Raw genomic sequence first — 22,849 nt, 5'->3', positions numbered from 1 at the left:
GAATAAGATGCAGTCTACCTGATCTGGACTTAAAGGGGCATAGCGTTTGTGTCCACACACAACTGTGAGCCTATAAGTGCCATCACCTGCGTTTCTAAGAGGACCTGTTCTGTGAGTGACAGAAGCTTAGCCTACCTCTCATTCTCTCTCATGTCTTCCCCCTCTCGCCTATGACGGCAATTCTTTCAGAGGCAGACAAAACACTTCCTGTCCACCTGAATGAGAAGCGAGGAAACGAGCTGCCGTGCCGCATTTCTGCTGCTGAAGATATCAGAAAGGACGTTTTTTCCCGTTTGAAGGTTAAAGGCTAGTTCAGGCAGCTCCTCTGTAAACTTTTAACATCAAAATCGGGAAAGCCTGGAGAGCCAGAGCCTGTTTCCACAGGAGAGCGGCGGTTTGAAAATAACTGCTTGTCCGTTTGGCAGACCTCTGAGAAAATGCCTCAAAGGCCGGCTCTCTAAATAATAACCAGTCTTGTTAGTTAGAACAGGGCCTGGAGGCCAAGGCAAAAGATGGTGTTTGGCTGACTGTGAGTGGCCCTTGAGGCACGAGGCCAACTGGCCCTTCAGTTTCAACCTTGACTTCATTCTAGACCTGTACTATTTTTTCCCCTTATGGAAATCTGTGCATTTCCTCAGAATTGTAGAGTGAAAAATACAGTTGCACAATGGATAAAATGTTCATTTCCTCTACTCCCCAACCATTCCTTATTGCTCTCACCTTCTCGCATCATGCCAACGGTCAGACACTTCATGAAGCGGCAGGCTTGGCAGGACTTCCTTCTGCGTTTGGTGATCTCACATTCATTGGTGGCGGGGCAGCTGTACTCAATGTTTCCTGTGGCGAGGCATGTAGAGAGAAGGAACAGAGAGTGTTTAATGACTGCAAACCAAAACACTGTCACATTTGATCAATTTAATGCACCGTTGCTGAATAATAATAATAGTAATAATTAAAAATCTTACTGGCCTCAGATTTTAGAAAAGCATTGATGTACTCTCAACAAATAAAATACTTTAAGTGCAAACCCAACCTCTGATTGACACTTCGAAAGAAGACACTGAAATACAGCAATCACTTCCCATCATATCTACATCATACATCTTCGCTTCATATCTGTGTGTGTGTGTGTGTGTCTGAGGGTTCAAAAGGCATGCAGAAAAGAGCCACTGGCTGTCCTCAGAGGTCATGTGTCACAGAGCTGTGTGAAGCTGGATAGGCAGGCTTTACTAAACCTAAACAAAAACCTGCAGGTCACAATTCACCTTTGAGTGAACTTCCAATCGCCTGGTGACCACTAAAACAGCTCCTCATCCTACCAATCCCACACATAAACAAACACAGAGAGCTACAAGTTTGCTACTGTGATTCCTGGCATACTGTAGAGTAGACTATTACAGCAACTTCTTTAAGGACCATGATGCTGTGAGAGGGAAAAAGCAATTATATATGCTTGGTACTGCAAATAGAAGCCTGATCAGTAATCTGGCACACAATAAAATCATTTAAATAGTTTTTTGGCTGCATTATAAGATTTGCTTGCCAGATACAGTCATTTAATATAACAAATTTAGGGTTTGGAATGGTGTATGGCAGTGTTACAACTACCAGTGTAAGAAGAGAATTTGCTCTATAGAATGACAATTAGAACATAAATACCTGCACTCACACTTCTTGGGCTGAAACAGACTCTCTAATACACACACTCATGCAATTAATATAGCACCCGTCTGGGACCTCCACACTGATGAAATATTTCAGAGTTAATCAAACTTTGTAAACACTGATTTGTATTGACTTCTCTTCTGTGAACTGATGTTTCCCCATTACAAAGCAGATTAGCAGCACGAGCAGGGGGCTAAATGCTCAAGACTGCTAATTCAACAGGAAACAGTATTTAAAGTACGCATGTCCATTAAACTGAGCTCCAATATACATTAGTCAGGTAATCTCCAGAATCCATTAGGGTCTTCGGATTGGGAGGAATGCATGTGGAATGGAGATGTGTGTGGAGATGTGAGGTGATTCTCATGAGGGCTGAGGCCAGTTGAGTGGTAACCAGCTGGGAATGTTTCAAGGGGGGGAAAAATCCTTGCCAATCTAATATAGGTGCTTTCCTACAGTACCAGTAGTTGAATGCCAATGGCTTGAGCGCTGTGTCCAGGTTATCAACACAGTGGAAAGGAGGCTATATGTGTGTGTGTTCCACTGACAGGATAGAGTGATGTGATTGGAGTTAGGTGGCAGTCGATTAGTGCAATATCCATTGTCTATCACTCAAGTGGCTGCCGAGAGGTTTCAAACAAGATATAAAATGTCCCTAGCGCTTCCTTCCACTGCCTGTCTTCATACTAAATGCTACACTTCCTTCATTCATCAGTCGCAGTCAAATGCCAATGAAGCTAATTACCAGAACATGGTGACAACCTGACCTTGGGGTGACCTTATACTACAGCTATGAAGAAGGGAACAGATTTGGGGATGTTCTGGGCTTCCTGAGGTGGCATTCTTGGTGTACACCTCCTATATTTTGCCCACCGCCTGGCTACAAGTGGCTCAATTGGGAAGTGATAGATGCAGGTTGTCAGGTGGCATTGGAAGAGTGCCACCGGAATGCCAGCTGCCAGTGATTTGAGTTGCCATGGCGTCCGTTCCGCCGCCTGTCCCAATGCCCCTAGCTAAACTGTGGTCTTGACGCATCTGCATCCCATAACTCCCCAACCCTGCTCCGTCCCTCAAAAACCAGCCAGTCTGGATCTCAATAAATGTCCAGCTGGATGGGATGTTTTTGGAAATCACCAAGAGATTTATTGGCTAATGGGATGAAACATACCGATATGTCAAACCCCACCTTCTGAGGCTCTGGATTGCGTGCAGGCCAAGCATAATATTTGACCCATTTATTCAGCACCTACTTTGTTCCTCAGAGCTTCACTGCCACTTCTAAAAAACTAGCAGATGGGTAACTTCCCGGTATATTAATTGCCTGTAATTTCTTGTTTGACATAACTGATCGATCTTGTTAATCTGAAGCAACAAGACAAGAAAAGTTTATAAGCAAAAGCATTACCACCCTCTAGCTGTAAACGTCTACTGGACGGAAAGCTGCTTAAGTGGCATAAAGCCAGCAGATGTTGGATGTATGGAATTGCTTTGTGCACATTCTAGGACAATCCTACTTTGACTAAGTCCCTCTGACCCCTTGGCCTGACATGTGAACCTATCTGAAGTTCTAGCTGAAGGAGGGTAAAAGCCAACCTTGAATGGTCCTCTTGAAAAAGGCCTTGCAGGCCTCACAGGATGCGACACCATAATGGTAGCCGGAGGCGATATCCCCGCACACCAGACATAGGCGCTTGGGCATGGAGTTCAGCATGTACTCGCATTTAATCTGTGAGTCCTCCGTGATAGTGCTGGAGCAGTCCTCGTAACGCTTGGCTCCGGCACCGCTGGGACCCAGAGCACTGGTTGGGCCGTAAAGAGTGGGTGAGTCCAGACCATTCTGATGGCCGTTCATGGTCGAGCTGTAGCTACCGCTGGCGTCTGAAGAGCCGCCGGGGCTGTGGTGATTTACACTGTCCGTCAGTGAGGCAGGGCTGGAAGGTTCCGTCTTTATGTAGGAGGGGCAAACTGGACTCAATGTGGCGGTCCTTGCTGGACATTCTGCAGAGCAGCCTACACGGAGAAAACATGACAAAACAAATACCAAAGTGTTAGTGACCATGACTGACAGTAAATAAAGTGTGTGGAAACGAAGAAAGTTATTGCCTGAGATCTTAATTGGTACCTTAGCTATTTTTGTAAATTCATGCTAGTCTAAAATTGTATTTTCAGCAGGGGTGATTTGAAATGTCACCAACACCAAGCCATTAAGAAAATCAAAAGAAACAGAAACATAATACCCCCCACCCCCCACCAGCCCTTAAGAACAACTTTCCACTTCGCACATGGGTCCACCTGCGCCTTAGCCTGAGAGAACATTCAGCAGCTAAAAAAAGCCCTGATTATGAATTCAGAATTCTAGTTTTTTTCGCATGTTAATGACTTCTCTGAGAAGAAACATAAGAGAACAGGCATATGAGAGCCAGTGTGCCACTGTCCCCTGGGTCTCACTAAAGTGTCTGAGTGGTTGTATATCTACAAGGCTGTAAAAAAGAGTGCTAACATTGCTACTCTAGCATAGTGTGCAGCCAAGTTCTAAAGAAATGTGCCAAAACAAACTCGCACATGTCCTAAGAGTTTTAAATATATAAATTATATCTTACACTTACCATAATGGTATATTTGTAAAATATTATATGCACTTTTATATGTATTTGACATAATTTGACTTATTTAATAAATAATAGTGGTTTCAGTTTATTGTTAGTTATAATGTATATGTTAGAGAATATGTATATATATATATATATATATATATATATATATATATATATATATATATATAGAGAGAGAGAGAGAGAGAGAGAGAGAGAGAGAGAGAGAGAGAGAGAGAGAGAGAGAACATAGAGAGAGAACATATTTTTTCTTCAATACAAATTTGAACTCGGACCATTCAGATTCTTTTCCACTTGACAGGGCAAATAATTATCTGAAATTATTTACTGCTGAGTTACAAAGCATGAGTCAAAGCCTGCCTTTTCTCCTGGACCAAAATTGTCCATCTCCACAAAAAAGTGCTAAAGGCCGTTTCTTGTGATTGTGGATCAAGAGGTGGGATCCAGTGATCAAATGCAACATGACAGATGAGCGTCTGCAGGGTGGAAGAGAAAGGGACAGTACGAAGAGCTCAGCACCATCACTCATTTTCCAGTCAATATCAACTTGTTCTACAAGACTCTAATCAGTGCGGAGGCGCAAAACAGTTCCATCATCCTCGCCTGTGGCCAGTCACCAAACACTCTCTCACACACACAAGCTCACATGCATTGATGTGCAGAAAACCAAAAAATCAACTAGACAGACACAAACATCCAGTATCAATCAAGTAACACAAACCGACACAAACATAGTCAAAAGCAGAGACTCTTTCCAAGCCAAACAAAAGAGCAGACTGACCACCCCAAACAACCACCCACCCTACATCACTTGATACCGCCAATTCTTTTAACCACCCCTCCACCCACACAGTCCTGGGAGAGAGGCATATTAATGAGTGCTGTAATTAATAGATATCTCTGCTCTGTCTTACAGGAGGCTTCAAGGCCTGCAAGAGTGGATTAACCATTTCCCCTGTTAACAATCCAAGAGACTCTGAGCTGGAGCATTGGGTGGTAGGGGGGGGGGGGGGGGGGGTGCACTTCACCACAACCCTGTCAATTAGCTGCACTTCAATACTTTTAGCAACGTGATCATTCAGGGACTGTTTGTTTTTTCTAAAATCCTCAAAGGTTTTGGGGGTTGTTACTTGAGTGTGAGGTCGTGCTTTAAATGCATTCTTTATTTTCCCTGAACTGCATTAGTGGTAAGGTGTGTAAAAACCAAGAAGATAGCAGAGGAGCAAAGTCGTTATAGTGACAGAAAGAAATCAAGGAGGATTTATACAAACAACACATCAGGACCATTTTAACATGGAGATGGAGGGGGACAAATAAAAGAGGCAGTCTGGAAGACCACACAAAGGTCTTTTTAATTAAGGAAGCCCGCTTCTAAATGAGGGCTCTAAAATCCGGTCAGCTTGTAAAAGAGGACTTCTTCTGAGGCCCATAAAGCAAGAGAGAGTGTGAGAGCGAATGAGAGAGATCTTTAAAGAAACCAGACCACCTTACTATCAAAGGAATTTTAGAGAAACAGACTAAGCAACAAAGTTTTGGATTCTAGACTCTGAGATATGTAACAAATGAGAAAATATTGAAGTACTATAAACCTATTTTAAGCATGGAAATACTGGCTAACTGTCTAACACACATGAGGATTTACAATAATTAATAATGAACTATATAAAATTAAAATAAATCATATCTAAAAAATGTATTATATTTACAGTGTGATTAGTGAAAATATTGACAGGCCAAGTACAAATCAGAAATGTTTTTTAATACTATGAAACAGTTTTAAATAAATTGAAATACTGGATAATGATTTTATAATAATAATAATAATAATAATAATAATAATAATAATTTATAGTAATAAAATTATTAACTGTGTACTTTGTTGCATTTCTCAGAGTTGGGGGGTAACTCAATGAAATAAAAATATTAAAGGCAAAAAGTTGCAGTAATGGAATCTTAAAAAATAACATGCTTATAGCTATTAATGCATTCTGGTGTAATGGCTCAAAATGAGTCAAGGCACCTGTTTGCTTGCATTGCAGTGAGAGACAATCGATTATGAAAAGCTCTATTACACTTCTACTGATGCATCACCGACACACACGCATACACTCATATTCCCAGACAGGTGTCCTGGGTTGTGCAGGTATTCTAGAACATTCCAGTATGTCAAGGATGCATGTTGTGTATTTATACACAGTGTGAAGCCAGTTAAAATCAGTGAAAACACAAGCACCACAGACTGTTTACACACGCATCATATTCTCTCATTCTATTTCGGGTAACAGAGACAAACTGGTTTTTGTGGGGCAGCTGAGAAAAACCCGCCTCCAGTCCTCAGTGACAGAGAATGTGAAGTCAAAACGGCGGGTAACAAAAGAGGAAAGGGCCAGCATTGTAAGAGCCTCTCATGCTTTACAGCGCCGCTCTTAAGGCTCTCAACAGGAGACACCCTGCTCTATAACTTTGACTGAAAGTTATGAGTGTTCTCTTTCTCTTGCTCTCTTTCTCCTGCTCTTTGAAATTCTATGACTCTATTAATCCAAACCTGCAATATTCACAACTCTCTATAAATTCAATTGTCAGATGGGGGATTTTTATTCTAGGGCGCATTTGAATCCAAAATTAGAGGCAGTAAAATTCACATTAGCTCAGAGAGAAATGGAATTCTAAAGCCTATATTTTAGAAGAAAAGAAAGCCCTTACCGACAGAGGAGTGACTATTTGAGAGCTAATGATTTTATCTGTGTTCACCACTGCATGGTGTCGAGCTCCAATAGCACAGTGTGCCATTAACAAAAGGAACTCTTATACTGAAAAGAAGGAATTTAGTTTAAGTTTATGAATAGAAATAATAATAGTCAAGTGCAAGGGTAGAAAAAAGGCAGGCAATAGTCAGCCGAGAGATAAGGTAAAAAAAAAAGAAAAGAAAAAGCACAAGACATAATCGGTTGTTCTTTATTGTTAGGGACTTTATTGTGATTCATTATAAATAATTCCTGAGTTCGCAAATTTCTCGTAAATTGTACCAAACACTGTCATCATATTTAAGGTTCTAGTTAAAGTCTTGTGTGGTCTTAAAACAAAACAAAACTAAATCAACTTTTTTTTTTTTTTTTACTGAATATTGTTATGAATTCTGCTGATTTAAATAAGTAAACATGGTAAAGTTCTAGCTTGCTAACAAACACAAGGTGGTTGAAAATTTTAAGAATGATTTATAGTCCGTTTTGGAAGTATCTGTAGAACTGGGTTAAAATTATAAACAAAATTAAATGCCATCATTTTTCCAAAATGTTGCATAATAACTAATACCAATTACTGCAAATGGAAATATATGTGCAAAACTGATAATAGACAATAAATATAAATAAAATAAAAATTGAACAACGGGAAAAGCTAATTAGCTCTGCTTGCTATCGTCTCTCTAATCATGACCAATAATCATTACGTAGAGAGAAAATCTTGAAAGATAAGTCACTTCCAGTCATTTCCAAGAGTAACACAAAAATCTCAGATGTGCAGTAACTGTACAGTAGTGTATTCCTGATCTTATTCAGACTTCAAATATTTAAGCTGTCTATTTGTTGAAAGTTCAAATTCAGAGTGGATCTGAAACCAAAGAGATTATTGTTTTTTTTTTTTGTTTTTTTTATTGTTCTCCTCTAGCTGTTGACTCTTTTTTTTATTTTATGTGCTCAGGCAAGATGTCACAAATCAGCAGGAAAACATTTTTTGGAAAACACAGCCACTTGGCAATGACAAGGTGTGATTAGGCTGTTTGATCCAGTGCTCTGACAACTATAGAGGTAAACATATAATCATTGCATTAAGGTGCAGCTACTGGGAGTTTCTCTCTCTCTTTCTTTGCCGGAAGCAGTAAGTCTTTGTGATCACAGATAGCTGGAGGCAGCACAGTCTGGAACAAAACTGCCCATGAGAGCTATTGGCTGTTTAAATTAATATAGCAGAAAATGTGGGGTAAAATGTTTTGGTGAAAAAAAAAACAAAAAAAAAACATTCTATTATTATTATTATTATTATTATTATTATTATTATTATTATTATTATTATTATTATTATTATTATTGTCATATAAAACTAGATGTTTTAGGATTTTGTATAAAGAAAAAATTACAGACAAAATGAAAAACATTAAAATAAAAGTGACCGATCAAATAAAACATTTCTGAAATGTATTAAAAATATTCAATTAATTGCATGACGCTGATTATATATACTAAATAATAATAATAATAATAATACTAATAATAATTAGAAATAAAAAGGTATTTTTCTGTTTTTGTACCCCAAAGTATTCCATTATTTTACATAACTAATTATACAAAATATTTAAAAATGCATTCCCTAACATTCCTTAACATTTGTTTGATGCGCATTTGTTCTCAAGAAAGTTGTAAGATACTCAATGAAACCTTATAAAACAGGAACTGAACTGCCATTGAACTGAAGGATACTGATTATACTTGTTCCCACATGAGAAATACAGACATGCGAAATAGGTTGCCTTTTCCGGCTGTATGGGCAGATCAATTGTTATAACATTACTGGGTTAGAAAGTAGTAATTCACTTCATTGTCGATAGACGCCTGCAAAATAACACCTCTGATTACATGCAATCAATGTGATAATGGCAAAAACACATTTGTACAATGGAGCGAGCTGCCGTAAAAATGCCAGCGGCAGGCCAGTGGAGATGAGGAGCTAATGCTCCGCTGTAATAAATACTGCAGGAGGATCAGTAGCCCTTGGCAAAGCTCCTAATACAATACTGTAAATGCAGAGAAATAAGAATGTATATTTAGATATCTTGTTTAAAAAAAAGTTAAGTCTCTGCAAAATAATCTGTGTGGGGGAAAAACAAATTAAAAATTTTAAATAATTTATTGTCTGAAATATGTAAAAAATATATAATAATAAAATAAGATACTGTATATATGTACGAAGTTCAGCAAAACAAAGTTTCAGTCAAGCTGAATCACTGTCAAAGTAAGAGGTCAAACTAAGTCAACAAGGCCAATCATTATTTCATTATCTGAGGTTTTTGTGGGTAGAAGCGAGCGGCTGCTTCTTCGGTAGTGACAGCCCCTACAGAACAGGGCAGAGCAAATAACCGTTTGCTATTTTTCAATAAGCAATATGCCTAAAATCACTGCTTTACCGCTGTTAGAGCACAGAGCCCATCTATTCAACCCCAACAGGACAAGAGAGCAGATAAGCGAGGATGAGCCGCAGTGTCAAAGAAATGAAATTGCACGTAAATATAATATAAAAAAAAATAATGGGAGTAAAAAAATGGAGATTAAAAGCACATTCTATTAAACAGATGGTTAAAGAGGATTTTATTCCAGGAAATATGACAAGCTTGTAAAAGAGGTGCTGAAAGCGGGCAAAAAGAGGGAGGGAGGAAAGGAGGGAAATGGTGGTTGTTTTTTGGTGAGTGAACCGGTGGAAGCCATGTCTTTAACCAGATCAGATTCTTGAAATTGGCTGTCATGGCAGGGTTGTCCTGAGTTATAGCTGTCTATCACCCCCGCTCGCGTGGAGACGCGCCGAGCTGCTGTCGCCTTCCCCTGCCGCAAAGCATCTTAAATTTTCAACACAACCATCTGTTACAAAATCTAATTCAAATTCCGCCCATAATCGGGTTTACCTCTGTAATACCCGTTCCGCCACTCTCTCTCTCTCTCTCTCTCTCTCTCTCTCTCTCTGCAAGGAGCCCAGTCCCCAACCCTGAACGAAACACCATCCATGTCTGCAGGCACGCATTCATTAGGGTGAAAGAAGAGGCGCAAACAGTCCAATCGTTTTTTCAGCATTGCTTTGATGGCAAATATGGTAACATCACTCCAACTTCACTTACCAACAGAACTACCACAACTATGCGGTTTCTTTCATTATTAGTTGTCTGAGACAAGAATAATTTAATATATCTACAGTACTTGCTAATTAACTATATTCATTTACTATATATTTACTATACATAAACACCCAAAATATAATAATTTAAATAATGATACCAAAAAATACATATAAAAATGAAAAAACTATACGAAATATGTTAATACAAATATTAATAGATATGAATGAAAAAAACTTTCAAATATAATAAGAGTTATGATAAATGCATTATATTTAGACTAAGTACTGCTAAAATGAAAATTAAAAAATTTAAAATTCAAGCATATCATAAATAATGTAATGTATATACACACATATGAACCAGGAATATTATATATAACTAAAACTAAATATGAAATAAAAATAAAACAAAACAAAAAACATTTACTTAAAATAAATGTTAAAATAAAATGTTTACTAAAATAAAATTAAAAAACGTACTTTTTTTTAGCTTGTCTCCAAAGCAACATTTCTCATTTTAATTTAATTATACTATGTACTAAAATAATTTAAACTAAAACTGAAGTATATAACAAAAAAGTGACAAAAACACAATCAAAATTACTAAAATAACATTTCAATAAACAAAATAGCATTTCAATAAAATCAAACACCCAACATCTATTTCCAACAAGTGGCCTTTGCCCATCACATTCGGCCCTGTGACTCCGGAAAGATTGAAAGTATTAACACTACATTATAAAACACCTCAGTCTAACAATCCTCCCAGTTATAAACCTGCGATTCAATCCAATCTCCACCTCGTACTGCACCCCAAAGCCCTTGATTTCCCGTCTGCGTTTGAGGCAATCTAATTTATTACACAACCCGCTAAATTTACAGTAACAAGCCATCCCCTCGACAAATTAATAATTTTAGGAGTATTTTATCATATAAATAAAACAGTGCCTCTGGAGGCTGAGGAGCTAAATCAGTTGATTCTGTTTATCTGGAAAATGGCTGGCATCTGGGTAACAGCTCACCAGCAGATGGAGAGGTTTTTCCCCTGACCCCAGGACCAGGCTTCTGTCTCTCTCACTCCACTCAGAGATGAGACTTATCAGAGGAAGGTGTGTGCATCTGTGTGAGGAAGTGTTGAAGGTGGGTGTTCGCCTATTTCAGTAAAGGGATTTATTTATCTGAGCAGACGTCCACCAACGTTCAAAGTTCTTCTGGTTCACAAAGATCCCCTGAACTACCGTATTAATAGATGTTTTTCCCGCAAATCTGTATGAATCTTATGCTGGCATAAGTGATCAAACTGTAAACTGTGTGTGTTTGTGCATCACATGTGTCTATGCATATACAACAGTACTGATTTGATGGCCATCGGTGTATGATTGTGAATCTATGCGGGGGTTAACCTGAAATCTTTGGATACAGCTGCAAGTGAAACATCCTGCTCTTTTTGGAGTGTGTGAATGTGTTTGACATGCCTGTTAGCATTAGCATTAGCTTCAACCCTGAATTTACACCAGTGACACACATCTAGCCCTTCAAAGTGAATAAACACAAGAGTTCAAACTGTGCTATGACCAGTGTGGATGTTCATGGTGAAAGCCATGTCCTCCAGCTCCCAGCATGCTTTGTTTCAGGCCCATGGCGTGACACTAGATTGCCTGGCAGGCCTGTCTATCTAAAGCAAGACGCTCCGTCTACACTAGTAACTTGATTCTGATTGGCTTAGAGCGGAGAAAACTTCTTGTATGCGAATGGAGCCAAATTGGTTTAACCCAGACTAACCTATCTCAAATCCAATCCATGTAATACATTTGATGGCCCCCATCAAGTCACAGACGCCTTCTTTTAAAAGGTTTGAATAAATTTGACAAAAAAAATTCCTCCCCTCACACACACACCTAACTAAATTCAAAAAACAAGGTGGACGTTGAGTATTCAAAGTGACATAAAGCCATTTGCACTTTAAAAAAGACACTCCTATGAAGTACCTTTAAACACATAATTCATAATATAATATGAATTATTATGAGATGTTTCACTTGTTTACAGTGAACATTCCATATTTGCAGTTTATTGCAATATATGTATACAAAAATAAATGAATGAAAATGTTACTGAAAATTAAAATATCCAACAGAATAAAATGTAGCATTTGAAAATAAATCAAAGAAGTGGAGGCACTTTTGTCTCTCTGACCCTTCAGTAACCTCTAAAGTAATAACCATAAATGACATTGAAATTACAAGTCAAACAAAGACATTTTACAGAAGATGGCCTGAGAGAGAGAGAGAGAGAGAGAGAGAGAGAAGGGCCTGGTGAGAACTCTTAACTGGTCACATCTGGCTGTATTTTATACGCAAATCAGCCCCCACTAAATCTAGATAAAACTCACTGACTCGTGATCAGAGCAATGATCTTCATACATCTAAATTTATATGCTAATCGGAATCCTTGAAGCATTTAACACATTCCTCTGCATCTGGTGGGGGCGACAACAGGCAACCTCTCCAACCTATACCAATACACTCAACAGAAACTTTCCCTATCCATATCTATAGTCCATTCATCAATCTATCTATCACCATAGCTTGAGGCAGATGTAAACAGATCCACTAACACACAGACATTGAGATATAAAACACATGAAAATGATCTGGTTACTCTGTAGTAGCTGTTTGCCCATCAATAGGAACAGTCTAGGACCAGGTTGACAGTGCACAATGTGTTTAACATGCAGAAATTAAACCCTGCAAGTTGACGACATGCACATACACTGGATGAACTAGACTAAGACACTGACTTGAATGAAGCAAGCATAGAGAAGTAATAGCTGGGCAGGCAAAACACAAACTCACATACAAACAACAAAAACACAAAATAATCACCAGAACAGATTTTGGCTTTTGATAACAATGTTTTTGGTCTTTTCCTTACCTTTGGTTATATAGAGCATGTGCATCACGCATGTGACTGGCCTCGATGTCGTATTGCTGTTGTGTTCTCCAAGCGTTGCATTTGGCGTACTTATCTTCGCTATTAACTTGGGCCTTTGATAAATTCATTCTACAACAAAAGGGAGAGCAAGAAAAGGAATAAAAACGAGGGTCAGTGAGATGGACTAAGGAATTCTGATAAAGAAGCATTGAGCCATTAACTGCTGACAGACAGTGACACAACTCGGCACTCTGTGAGAGAAAATATTCCTTCTTTTCCTGACCGCCATTCTTCAATGGATCAGCTGTAACTGTGTCCACACTAAGGATCTGAAGTTTTCTTTTGTTAATGCGAGGTGTTAATTGAAACCAGCCTTGATGTTTTTAATGCACAGACTCATCATTCTACGAGCCTCAGATTTAACAAGTCTGAAGTGTCGGGAGATAAAAGAAAGAATCAGGAAGATTAGCGCATGCCTGTGGCCCCTGTACACATCAGGGCAGGAGAGCCAGTGGCTTTATGGGACCCTCCGAATCAGAGGGGACAGAACACTGAGAAATGAACATGTTAAAGAGGAAAAGTTTGACATATGCCGGTTTATTTTCTAAATGTCAGATGTTACAAGGACCGAAGGATCTTACTAATCAAAAATCTTACTAATCAAACTCTCAGCCGCAGGTAATCACATAAAAATCACATTAAAAAAAAAAAACCTTCAAAAGGTGCCTCAGAAGATAACAAAAGACTGATTCAGGAGTGTCTGTTGCAGTTACTGGATGTAAATAACCCTAAGCTGTGTGTTAGTACAGCAAAATCCTTATACGAACTTATGGAAATTAATTGAGGACACAAAAAGTACCTATGAAAAACACCTGTGCACATTAACATACACTTTAAGTTCTCGATCAAAGAAGAAACACACATTTCTGAAGATTCCTAACTGTAGATTTTTTTTTTTAATGATAAAAGCAAAACACCGGAGAGCAAAAGAAGTGAAGTGTTACGAGCCACAGGCAGTGTGAGTCTGCCACACTCTCTAATTAACAGAGGAGGCCCCTAATTCTCCATCTCCGTTCCAACTCAGCAAACATGTTCAATGTCATTAGAGCCGCACAACCCCCGACCGTCCCCACACTCGGACTGATGAAACTAATCACTCAACTAATGCTGTGCTTCAGCGGCTGTCTGAGAGAACCCAGCCATGAAGATCGGTCTGTCTTCCCATCCTTCTCTTTCTAAGGCTCTCGTGATCGTTTCTGTCTATCTGTCTGTGATCAAATTTAGGCATTTCTCGCTGAATGTTCATTTCGATTTTATTTATTTTTTTCTAAAAAAATCTTGTCATTTCTGCTTAAAGTGTAAAGTTTAGAAATTTCACCTCATATTGTAGTTTAAGTATTATTATTATTATTATTCATTTATTTATTTTTGTATTATTATTATTATTATTATTATTATTATTATTATTATTATTATTATTATTATTATTATTTAGAGGCCTAATTAAGGACATTAAATATATTTAAAAAATACATATAAATGTAAATATATATAAATGTCAATCTATTTATTCCAGAAAATTGTGTTTTGAATCAACATTAGGGACTGTCAAATCATTTTGTTGCTAATTTGAGAGTTAATTCTGAAATTATACACTTCAGAGTATGTGTCTACTGTACCTCACAAACAGTGCGCAGAAAAGCATGTGCTATCTGTGTGTGTGTGTGTGTGTGTGTGTGTACGAGGCTGGTGAGCCAGTCAGAGCTTAGTGGAAAAAAAAGCAACACAGACACACACACACGTAATGTGTTGGCTTTAGTTCAGGGTGAGTGAGCAGTGGAATCGATAATCCCCAGCATCACGCACGCTACACGGCCTGATACACTCCTGTTTCTCTCAACTCTCTTTAACGTGACTTTACACACAAACACACTACTCTGCTCCCAATGCCAGCAGCATTAAATATCTGTTATTACAGGGATGCTTTGAAAAGTAGAGTGCAATATTTTTGTTTCCCCCATTCGGGAGAGATGTGTAGACAGACCATGCTATATATAACAGGGCACATCATTAGCAACAGACAAGGATGAAAATTACATCAAAAGCAAATAAACTCTTTGACTTTAGTGATACAATATTAAACATCTGTAAAGAAATCAGAAAGGAAGATATGCATGTAAAATAGTACATTAACACAGCTGTAAATATATTTTATAAACATTTATATGCATTTCAAGTATAAAAAGTGCCTCTAGAAAAATAAGAGATAATCTTAAATGTTCAAACACATAAAAAAAAAAAAAACATGCCCAGAAAGACATGCACACGGACATATACAAACACACACATTTATCTCAGTCATTCACTAAACAATTCCAGAAAACAAAAGATCTACTTCATCCGGAATGCTAAAGTATGGCTGATATTTCAGAACAGCACTTGTGACAGAGCTATGGAAATAACATGGTAATCGTGGCCTCTGAGTATATACAGTAAAATAGTTTATTCAAATTTAGGGAAATTAATTAGGGAAGGATTGCTGGATTGCTGAGCACAGTCAAAATATGTACTTGAATTTGTACATTTGTACAACACATCACATGAATCATTTACTTGCATTTAGGGCTACATAATTTTATGAAATAAAAAAGAAATAACAGAAAAGAAATGAGAATTAACCTACATAAGTTTATCAAATAAAAAAGACACAGAAAATAAAAGAGGAAAACAGATGTTAAAATAAAGAAACGGAAGACAAAGAAAAACAAAAAGGACACATAATAATAATAATAATAATAATAATAATAATAATAAAATTAAATACATGGCAAAATTATGTGGTGGTTGTGCCTAAATGACATCTGATCATCCCAATAAAGCACGTATTATACTAACACTGATTCAGTTTAATTAACATTTTTAAACTGCCTTTTAGTTTTTACTACTCTAATAATAATAATAATAATAATAATAATAATAATAATAATAATAATAATCATTATTCTCATTATTAATTACATTTATTATTACAGTTTAAACAATAAGAAGTAAAGGGTATTTTGTTTTAGAAATCAAAGGTTGGTCAAACAATGAAAACAAGAGTAACAGCTAAAATGAAGTGTCACTTCAGATCAGTGGGAAAAACAGGCACTTCTAAAGGAGAGAATGGATCTATAGGGATCTACCTGAGCCCATTTCATGCTTCTGTCAAAACGCCTAATACTGTATCAATGCGGACAAGGATTAACATGCAGGACAATGAGCTGAATTAAGCCAAGTGTGTGTGTGTGTGTGTGTGTGTTGAGTTGTGGCCATGCTCTGTGACTCACTCATGTGTTGCTATTCCATCTGTTAATACTGGGGGTCTGATTGATTAGACAGGTGCCATTCTTCCTTATGCAAGAATGGCTGCCCCATGCACGGTAAATGCCATGCCTATATCCCTCTCTCTCTTTTTCTCTCTTTCTCTCACTTCTTCCTGAGAACTCACACAGCCTGGTTACTCATACCCTGCAAATTACCCAGTCCTCCAACCAACTAAAACATGAACATGAACAATGAACATACAAGCATTAAACATTTAAACATACAGAGATGCCTTTAAACACACACAAATAGACGAATAGACATGTTACTCCTTAATAACAGCTTTTGCTATTAAATGCCACTGTGTTAGCACTATCATGTCACAGACACCACTGGACGTGGCTTTAACCATGTCTTGTTATTGTAGGTTGACAAGCACGTGATTCAACCTTTGGGGCTTGAAGGCTGAAGAATGGGACAGGTGGAATTAAACGCAGGCCTCGCACGGAGGGGCAGCACAGGCAGCGTGGCCGGCCACGCGGCAGATGGACTGTCAGCTTTAATATGACAGAGCGCGTGCGGGCGCTCCAACCTGGAAGCATGCGGCTCTCTATGGGAATGCAGCCGTTCGCCCACGCAACAGGGGCTGGGAGCAGACGAGAACGGAGCTATGACACATCACACAGACATGCACAGGTCTACTATTACATCCCGCAAAGTATGCAAAAAAAAATTGTCTGGCTATCTGCAGATAGATGTGATGCAATTGCTAACTCCGAGCTCAAACAGTGACCTGGGCTGCGGTCAGGTACATCCCTACCCTGTCTAGAAAAGCTACAGCAGATAAGCAGATTTGTTCAAAAGCCTCCTATCAGGATCACTTTGACAATCTACAGCAGGGCAGAAATAACACTCGTTTGAATGGACTCAAAGTAAAGAAATTTTGCATTCTAGATGAAAGAGAAACAATAGCTTCTGTTTGCCTAAGAATTTCCAAGGGGACACGTTTAAACAGGTTTTAAAAAGTCATGCTAAGCAAACACAGCGAGATAATGTACATAAAAGTGCTGTTTTAAAAAGTCATGCTAAGCAAACACAGCAAGATAATGCACATAAAAGTGCTGAAGAAAATGACATGCACAGGCTTGATTTAGCGGCATTTGAATTTCAATTGCAGCACGTTTCTCCAAGGATTTCATCATTCTGGTTTATTTTAGGGGGACAAAATGGCCTGAAGGTGTGCATATAGATACTAATATATATATATATATATATATATATATATATATATATATATATATATATATATATATATATATATATATATATATATATATATATATATCTATATCTATATCTATATCTATATCTATATATCTATATCTATATCTATATCTATATATATATATATATATATATATATATATATATATATATATATATATATATTCACACACACACACACACACGTGATGTATGACATGAGAAAGCGCAAAGAAATATTTCACTGTCACCCAGCTGGGCGATTGATTTCCCTTTTTCTGTTACAAGACCAACATTTCTCAATTATACTGAAGACTGAAGATAAAATAGATTCAAAAATCAGTACGGATTCACACCACTAGAACTGGAGAAACTTAACTGGCTTTGAAAGCGCTAACATCAGTTCTTTCACACAAATATGTTCTTGTTCAGCCAGACATCACCATTAACAAATGTAAACTCCAGTTATATCACTTTAATAATAATAATAATACAATCAATATATTTTTTTTTTTAAATCGCCATCCTGATTTTCATCTTATATTCTAATTGTCATTAACTTTACTGTGCTAGTATACTTCTAAAACTATTTTACACTAACATTATTTTAAAATTCAAAACCAGCACCCAAAAACACATTCATTTGTTGTAATGCATCTTCTGTTGAGAAATAGCCAAACAGGAAGTAAAAACAGATTCAGAAAAGCTACATCCGCATGCCGATAGACAAACAGTGAGTCTGCTGGGAGCCAATGGAAAACGCAGTGGCTAAAAGCACTATTTTTACACCCTTATCTAGCCCTCGTGGACCCTCCTGCTTCTGGAGCGACCACACTCGCTATTGACCTGCTGTAACTGTATCCTGCAGGCTCTCAGCGCTCCGTGCCTGCTCTGCCTCTCTCTGGCATACAGCAGACCGAATTATCCACAAAATAAAGACAGAAGAAAACGGGAAATGAAGTTCTAAAAATTGCATTTAAAGCAGCTAATTGCTTATGCCAGTGGGTAATTATTATTATTATTATTTTAACACAGGTAAGCAGATCTCAGCTGGCATGTGGCCTGTTAAAACCCTTATTCAAAGTCTCATAAAAAAATAAAAACAATAAATTGCTGCACTGCGTTCGGAAAATCCTGATGGATTGATGCATAAATCACACAAATTGACAACTGCATCATCAGGTTCTTACACTCACGTCCGGCTGTGTTTTTTCATGTGCACGGCACCTGCGTGCGACCGTTTCACATGAGTGTGTGCATCTGTCCGACATGCCACTTATTGCACTTTTTAACAAAAGGGCAAAAATATAGCCCCCCCCCCATCCCACCAGGCCTCTCTTTTCTCTCGGATGACAAGCTGCTGGAGGGGCCGGGAGGGAGGGGGCTCTCTTTTAACTGGAGTTAATTACCCTTGGAATGCCTCAGACCCCTTCAAATAAAGGGAAGTCGCAATGCTCTGTCTCCAATAAGCAGGACAGCGTAAAGACAAAGAGTGTCCAGACAGTAATCGACAAGGGGCCACGGAAAGAGAAAGACGTGCAGGACGAGCCATGACACCTCTCACACAGGGGAATGGGATGGTGCCAAATCAAGACTGAATGGCAACAAAGGCCTCCTCGTGCACACACACTCACCGCACATGGCAGAATAAATAAATCTGTGCTGTACATATTGACATCATTTGACAGATGAATTAAGTAAATGATTTTATAAGGAGATTAAATGGAAATTTAATTTACACAGTATCTCTTTATTCCTGCTGATCCCAGCCTTTGGGGTTTCATTCGCCTCTCGCACAAGAGAGAGAGAGAGAGAAGGGAGTATGAACGGTTATAGAGGAAACGCAAAATCAAGTTTTCTTTAAGGGCCACAGGGGGGTTTCGGTGTTTTAAAATCATCTGCAAATGCAACAAAAGGTTGAACATGCATGAGTGAACGCTCAGAGACACCTTCTGAATGATTCTGCACTGAATTATTCAGCCCACTGCAGAGTCCAGCAATGATTTTACACACATGACACCCGTGTTTCCAGTGGACATTCACACTCCATTGCCTTTAAAAAGCTGACTGATTGAAATGGTGAAATTAAAAATGTCGAGCATTAAGTGTTGGTGTAGATTTCTTACTCTCCTTTTTGCTTGAAAATTACATTAATTACATATATGTGTGTGTGTGTTTTAGAAATATACAAAAGGTTTTTGAATAAAAAATAAAACAAATATAAAAAAAACATGCATGCAATTATATGACAATCTTAGGAGAAGCTGCATGAATTTCTTTGTGTAAATATTGAAGACTCATACAAATGTCCTCACTCATTCGTTTAACAAAATTGAAAACGCGCAGAACAATCAAATTTGGACACCACATATGTAACATTTATTTAAACATCTATTTTTGTTTTTATTTGTTCTTGAATAAACCGTCTTTAAAATATTTGTAATAAAACAAAAACAAATAATTTTTAGACATTCAGATTTAACCTAAATAATAATGATATTAATAATAATACAAAAAGATAAAAGGTTCCCATCATAATCAAAATAATTGTAAGAGAAACACGCTCCATAATATCTCCATCTGTGAATGTAAATATTAAAATGAGCGTGCAGATGTAAATGTACATGCAGACGGTAAGAGTCTGTAATTATGATAATAGCTAAACCAGCACTTGTTGTTATTACCATATTAATATACTAATTAGAATCTCAGTAGTCAATTTGTGCTAAAATAAAGATCAAACAGCGAGCAAGAGCCAAATGGCTAAAAGGCTGTTTGGAACCGACACTCTTATCTCCAAATTTCCTTTCATGAGTCTGAATAATCCAGTTAATCTAATGATCCTGTGCGAGATGTGTGCCAACATATCCACACCACTGCTGTCATTCCATCAGCAGGCAGTATTTTAAATCTCAAACACTAAATAAATTCACTCTCACAACTACGTTAGCATATGTTCTTCAGGTATGTTTATAAATCGCTTTCTGGCTGAAGTTGAGCATGCTTATGTGTTGTATTGTGCAGGACAGCGACTGAAGGTTTATGAGACCAGGATGGTTACCTGTTTTTGAGCTTTCTGACCCTTTGCAGTGCCTTTTCTCCTTTTTCTATATACTCTAGGTGTTGTCAGGTCACACACAGTGTTTTTTTTTTCTTATCAGTATTCATATGCAGCACAGGGCAGAGGTTAATATTTCTGCTGTTTGTTTAATCAAACTTGTACATGCATTTGTTCTGTTACATCACTATTTTGTCAGATTCAAGAAGCAAAGACTGTCGACATAATGCATAATGTTTTACAAGAAGACACGACTTACAGGAATTAAAATGTATTCTTTTGACAATTAATTTTTTAATTTGTTTTATAAAATTCATTTTTCAAGAACCACTATAAATGTTATTCTAATTGTATTTCTCACCTTAAATGTTATTTTTTATTTATTTTTTTGCTATCTCACATGATTTTAAACAAGCATGATTTAGTCACAAAACGAATCAAAATAACAGATACTTAGAACAGAATAAAAGTCTACATAAATCTGTCAGTGCAATACCTGACGTCTAAATCAGTGTATTTGTGTTTCCTCGCTCTGTGCTGACAGAAGCGAGCGGGACAGAGAAAAATATGAAGCTTATGAGCTGTTCTCTCTGCTGGATCCTGGACCATCCGCTCCTGCACTCAATCCCTCTCTCTCTCCCTCTCTCTCTCTCTCTCTCTCTGAGCCAGCACACCGTCTTTAATACATTTAGCGGGCCACATGCTGTGCAACCGGTCTGCGATTCAAGCCACCTAAGACCATTTTCTCCTTTCTATCCCTTGGCTTTCATTTTCCCCTCCTCCCTTGGAACTCTCTCTCTCAGGTTGTTTTCCGTCACACACTCCTAATGATTTACATAAAACACACATTGCCCTGTCAAAGCGGATGCAGATTGCTGTAATAGTGGATAAGCCACCAGCTACCGGCACAGTGCATGTAGCCTACGCACCCACACTCAGCTCCAGACGCTACCTGACAGTGAAAACAACCTTGACAAGGAGGACCACGGGTGACCACATGCACCCATAAACACACAAACAAACCAGGACAGGAACTATACAGACATAACAGTCTAGCCGGCCACACAAGTAGAAGTAGAAGAAATGAAAATGCACCTACTGTTGTTCGGAGTGCAGGGAAAAACACTCAGGGAGCGAAAGTTCTACCGAATCCATGTGCACTCTGCGATCATTGTTTGAGCAAACCTCTTCTATAAATTAAAGTTTTCTCTCTCTCTCTCTTTGGCTTCTCTGTGTCTGCTCCTCTCTTCCTCTCTCTGTACCTCCTCCTCCTCTCTCTCCCTTCCGTGACTGAGCAGTGCAATTAACAGGACCGTTCTCCCGGTGACAGCCTATAGGCACAGCCAGTTGGGACCAAAAGCTCTTGCACTCTTCTAATCAAGGACTTAAAGCCACGATTGCTGCTCATTAATATGAAGCAGGGCTTTGCATATGCAGTCCCCCCGGCCCTCCTGGACACCAGATTGGTGGCTTCCCAGCCAATTGGAGTGAGACAGGGCAGTGTCTGTTCCCACAGAGAGATGGAGCGGGGAGAGAGGGGAGGGGAAAGACAAAGAGCGAGCGAGCCAGAGAGAGAGAGAGAGAAGGAGGGAGGGGGAGTGGTGTAATGAAGGGAAAGTGGGGGTGAGAGAGAGTTTAAAGAAGCAGCCCCCGTCTCTCCCTCAGCAATGCTTATCGGCTTGCGCTGTCAAGTGCACAGATAAAACCACTCACTTTCTTGATACAAAACATTGTGAATGAAGCCGCTTGCTGTTCGCTTTGCATCCGCCTCTGTTTGCTTGCTCATTTGTTCCTTTCTTCCACCTGCATGGGGAACATTAAACGATTGAGTTATAAGCAATCAATACATTTGAATTTAAAAGTTTGTTTTACAATGAGAAAATGTAATTCTTCTGACTTCCGAATGTTGTTGTACACTTTGAGTAAATGGAAATATTTGAATTTGAGGCGACAGAGAGCTGAAAAACCATAGCAATGGACTGCAACATCATAACAGCGGCCCAAATGTGGAAGTGAGGGAGTGGACACATCACTGACAGATACAGCGAGAAAAGGATGAGGAAAGATCAAAGGCACCCCTTTGTTTTACAATGATTGAGCCACATTTGCAGGGCATCCAGGCTGCGAGTAC

At 38.4% G+C, this 22,849-nt stretch overlaps 1 protein-coding gene and 1 long non-coding RNA gene across 2 annotated transcripts; both read right to left on the bottom strand.

The window, feature by feature from the left end:
* Positions 1-395: 395 nt before the first annotated feature.
* Positions 396-3,607, bottom strand: LOC113098416 (estrogen-related receptor gamma-like). Its single transcript, XM_026263473.1, has 2 exons — positions 3,259-3,607; positions 396-837 (listed from the first exon to the last, which is right to left on the bottom strand). The coding sequence occupies exons 1-2, from the start codon at positions 3,515-3,517 to the stop codon at positions 635-637; spliced, it is 462 nt and encodes a 153-aa protein (XP_026119258.1). The 5' UTR covers positions 3,518-3,607; the 3' UTR covers positions 396-634.
* A 23-nt stretch (positions 3,608-3,630) lies between these two features.
* LOC113098415 (uncharacterized) lies at positions 3,631-22,513 on the bottom strand. Its single transcript, XR_003289015.1, has 3 exons — positions 21,818-22,513; positions 13,092-13,220; positions 3,631-3,675 (listed from the first exon to the last, which is right to left on the bottom strand). It is a non-coding gene; the product is annotated as an uncharacterized LOC113098415 (long non-coding RNA).
* Between the last annotated feature and the right edge of the window lie 336 nt (positions 22,514-22,849).

The sequence above is a fragment of the Carassius auratus genome, unplaced genomic scaffold, assembly GCF_003368295.1.
Source record: "Carassius auratus strain Wakin unplaced genomic scaffold, ASM336829v1 scaf_tig00216556, whole genome shotgun sequence".
NCBI lineage: Eukaryota > Metazoa > Chordata > Actinopteri > Cypriniformes > Cyprinidae > Carassius > Carassius auratus.
This window is presented reverse-complemented; position numbering and strand designations above follow the sequence as displayed.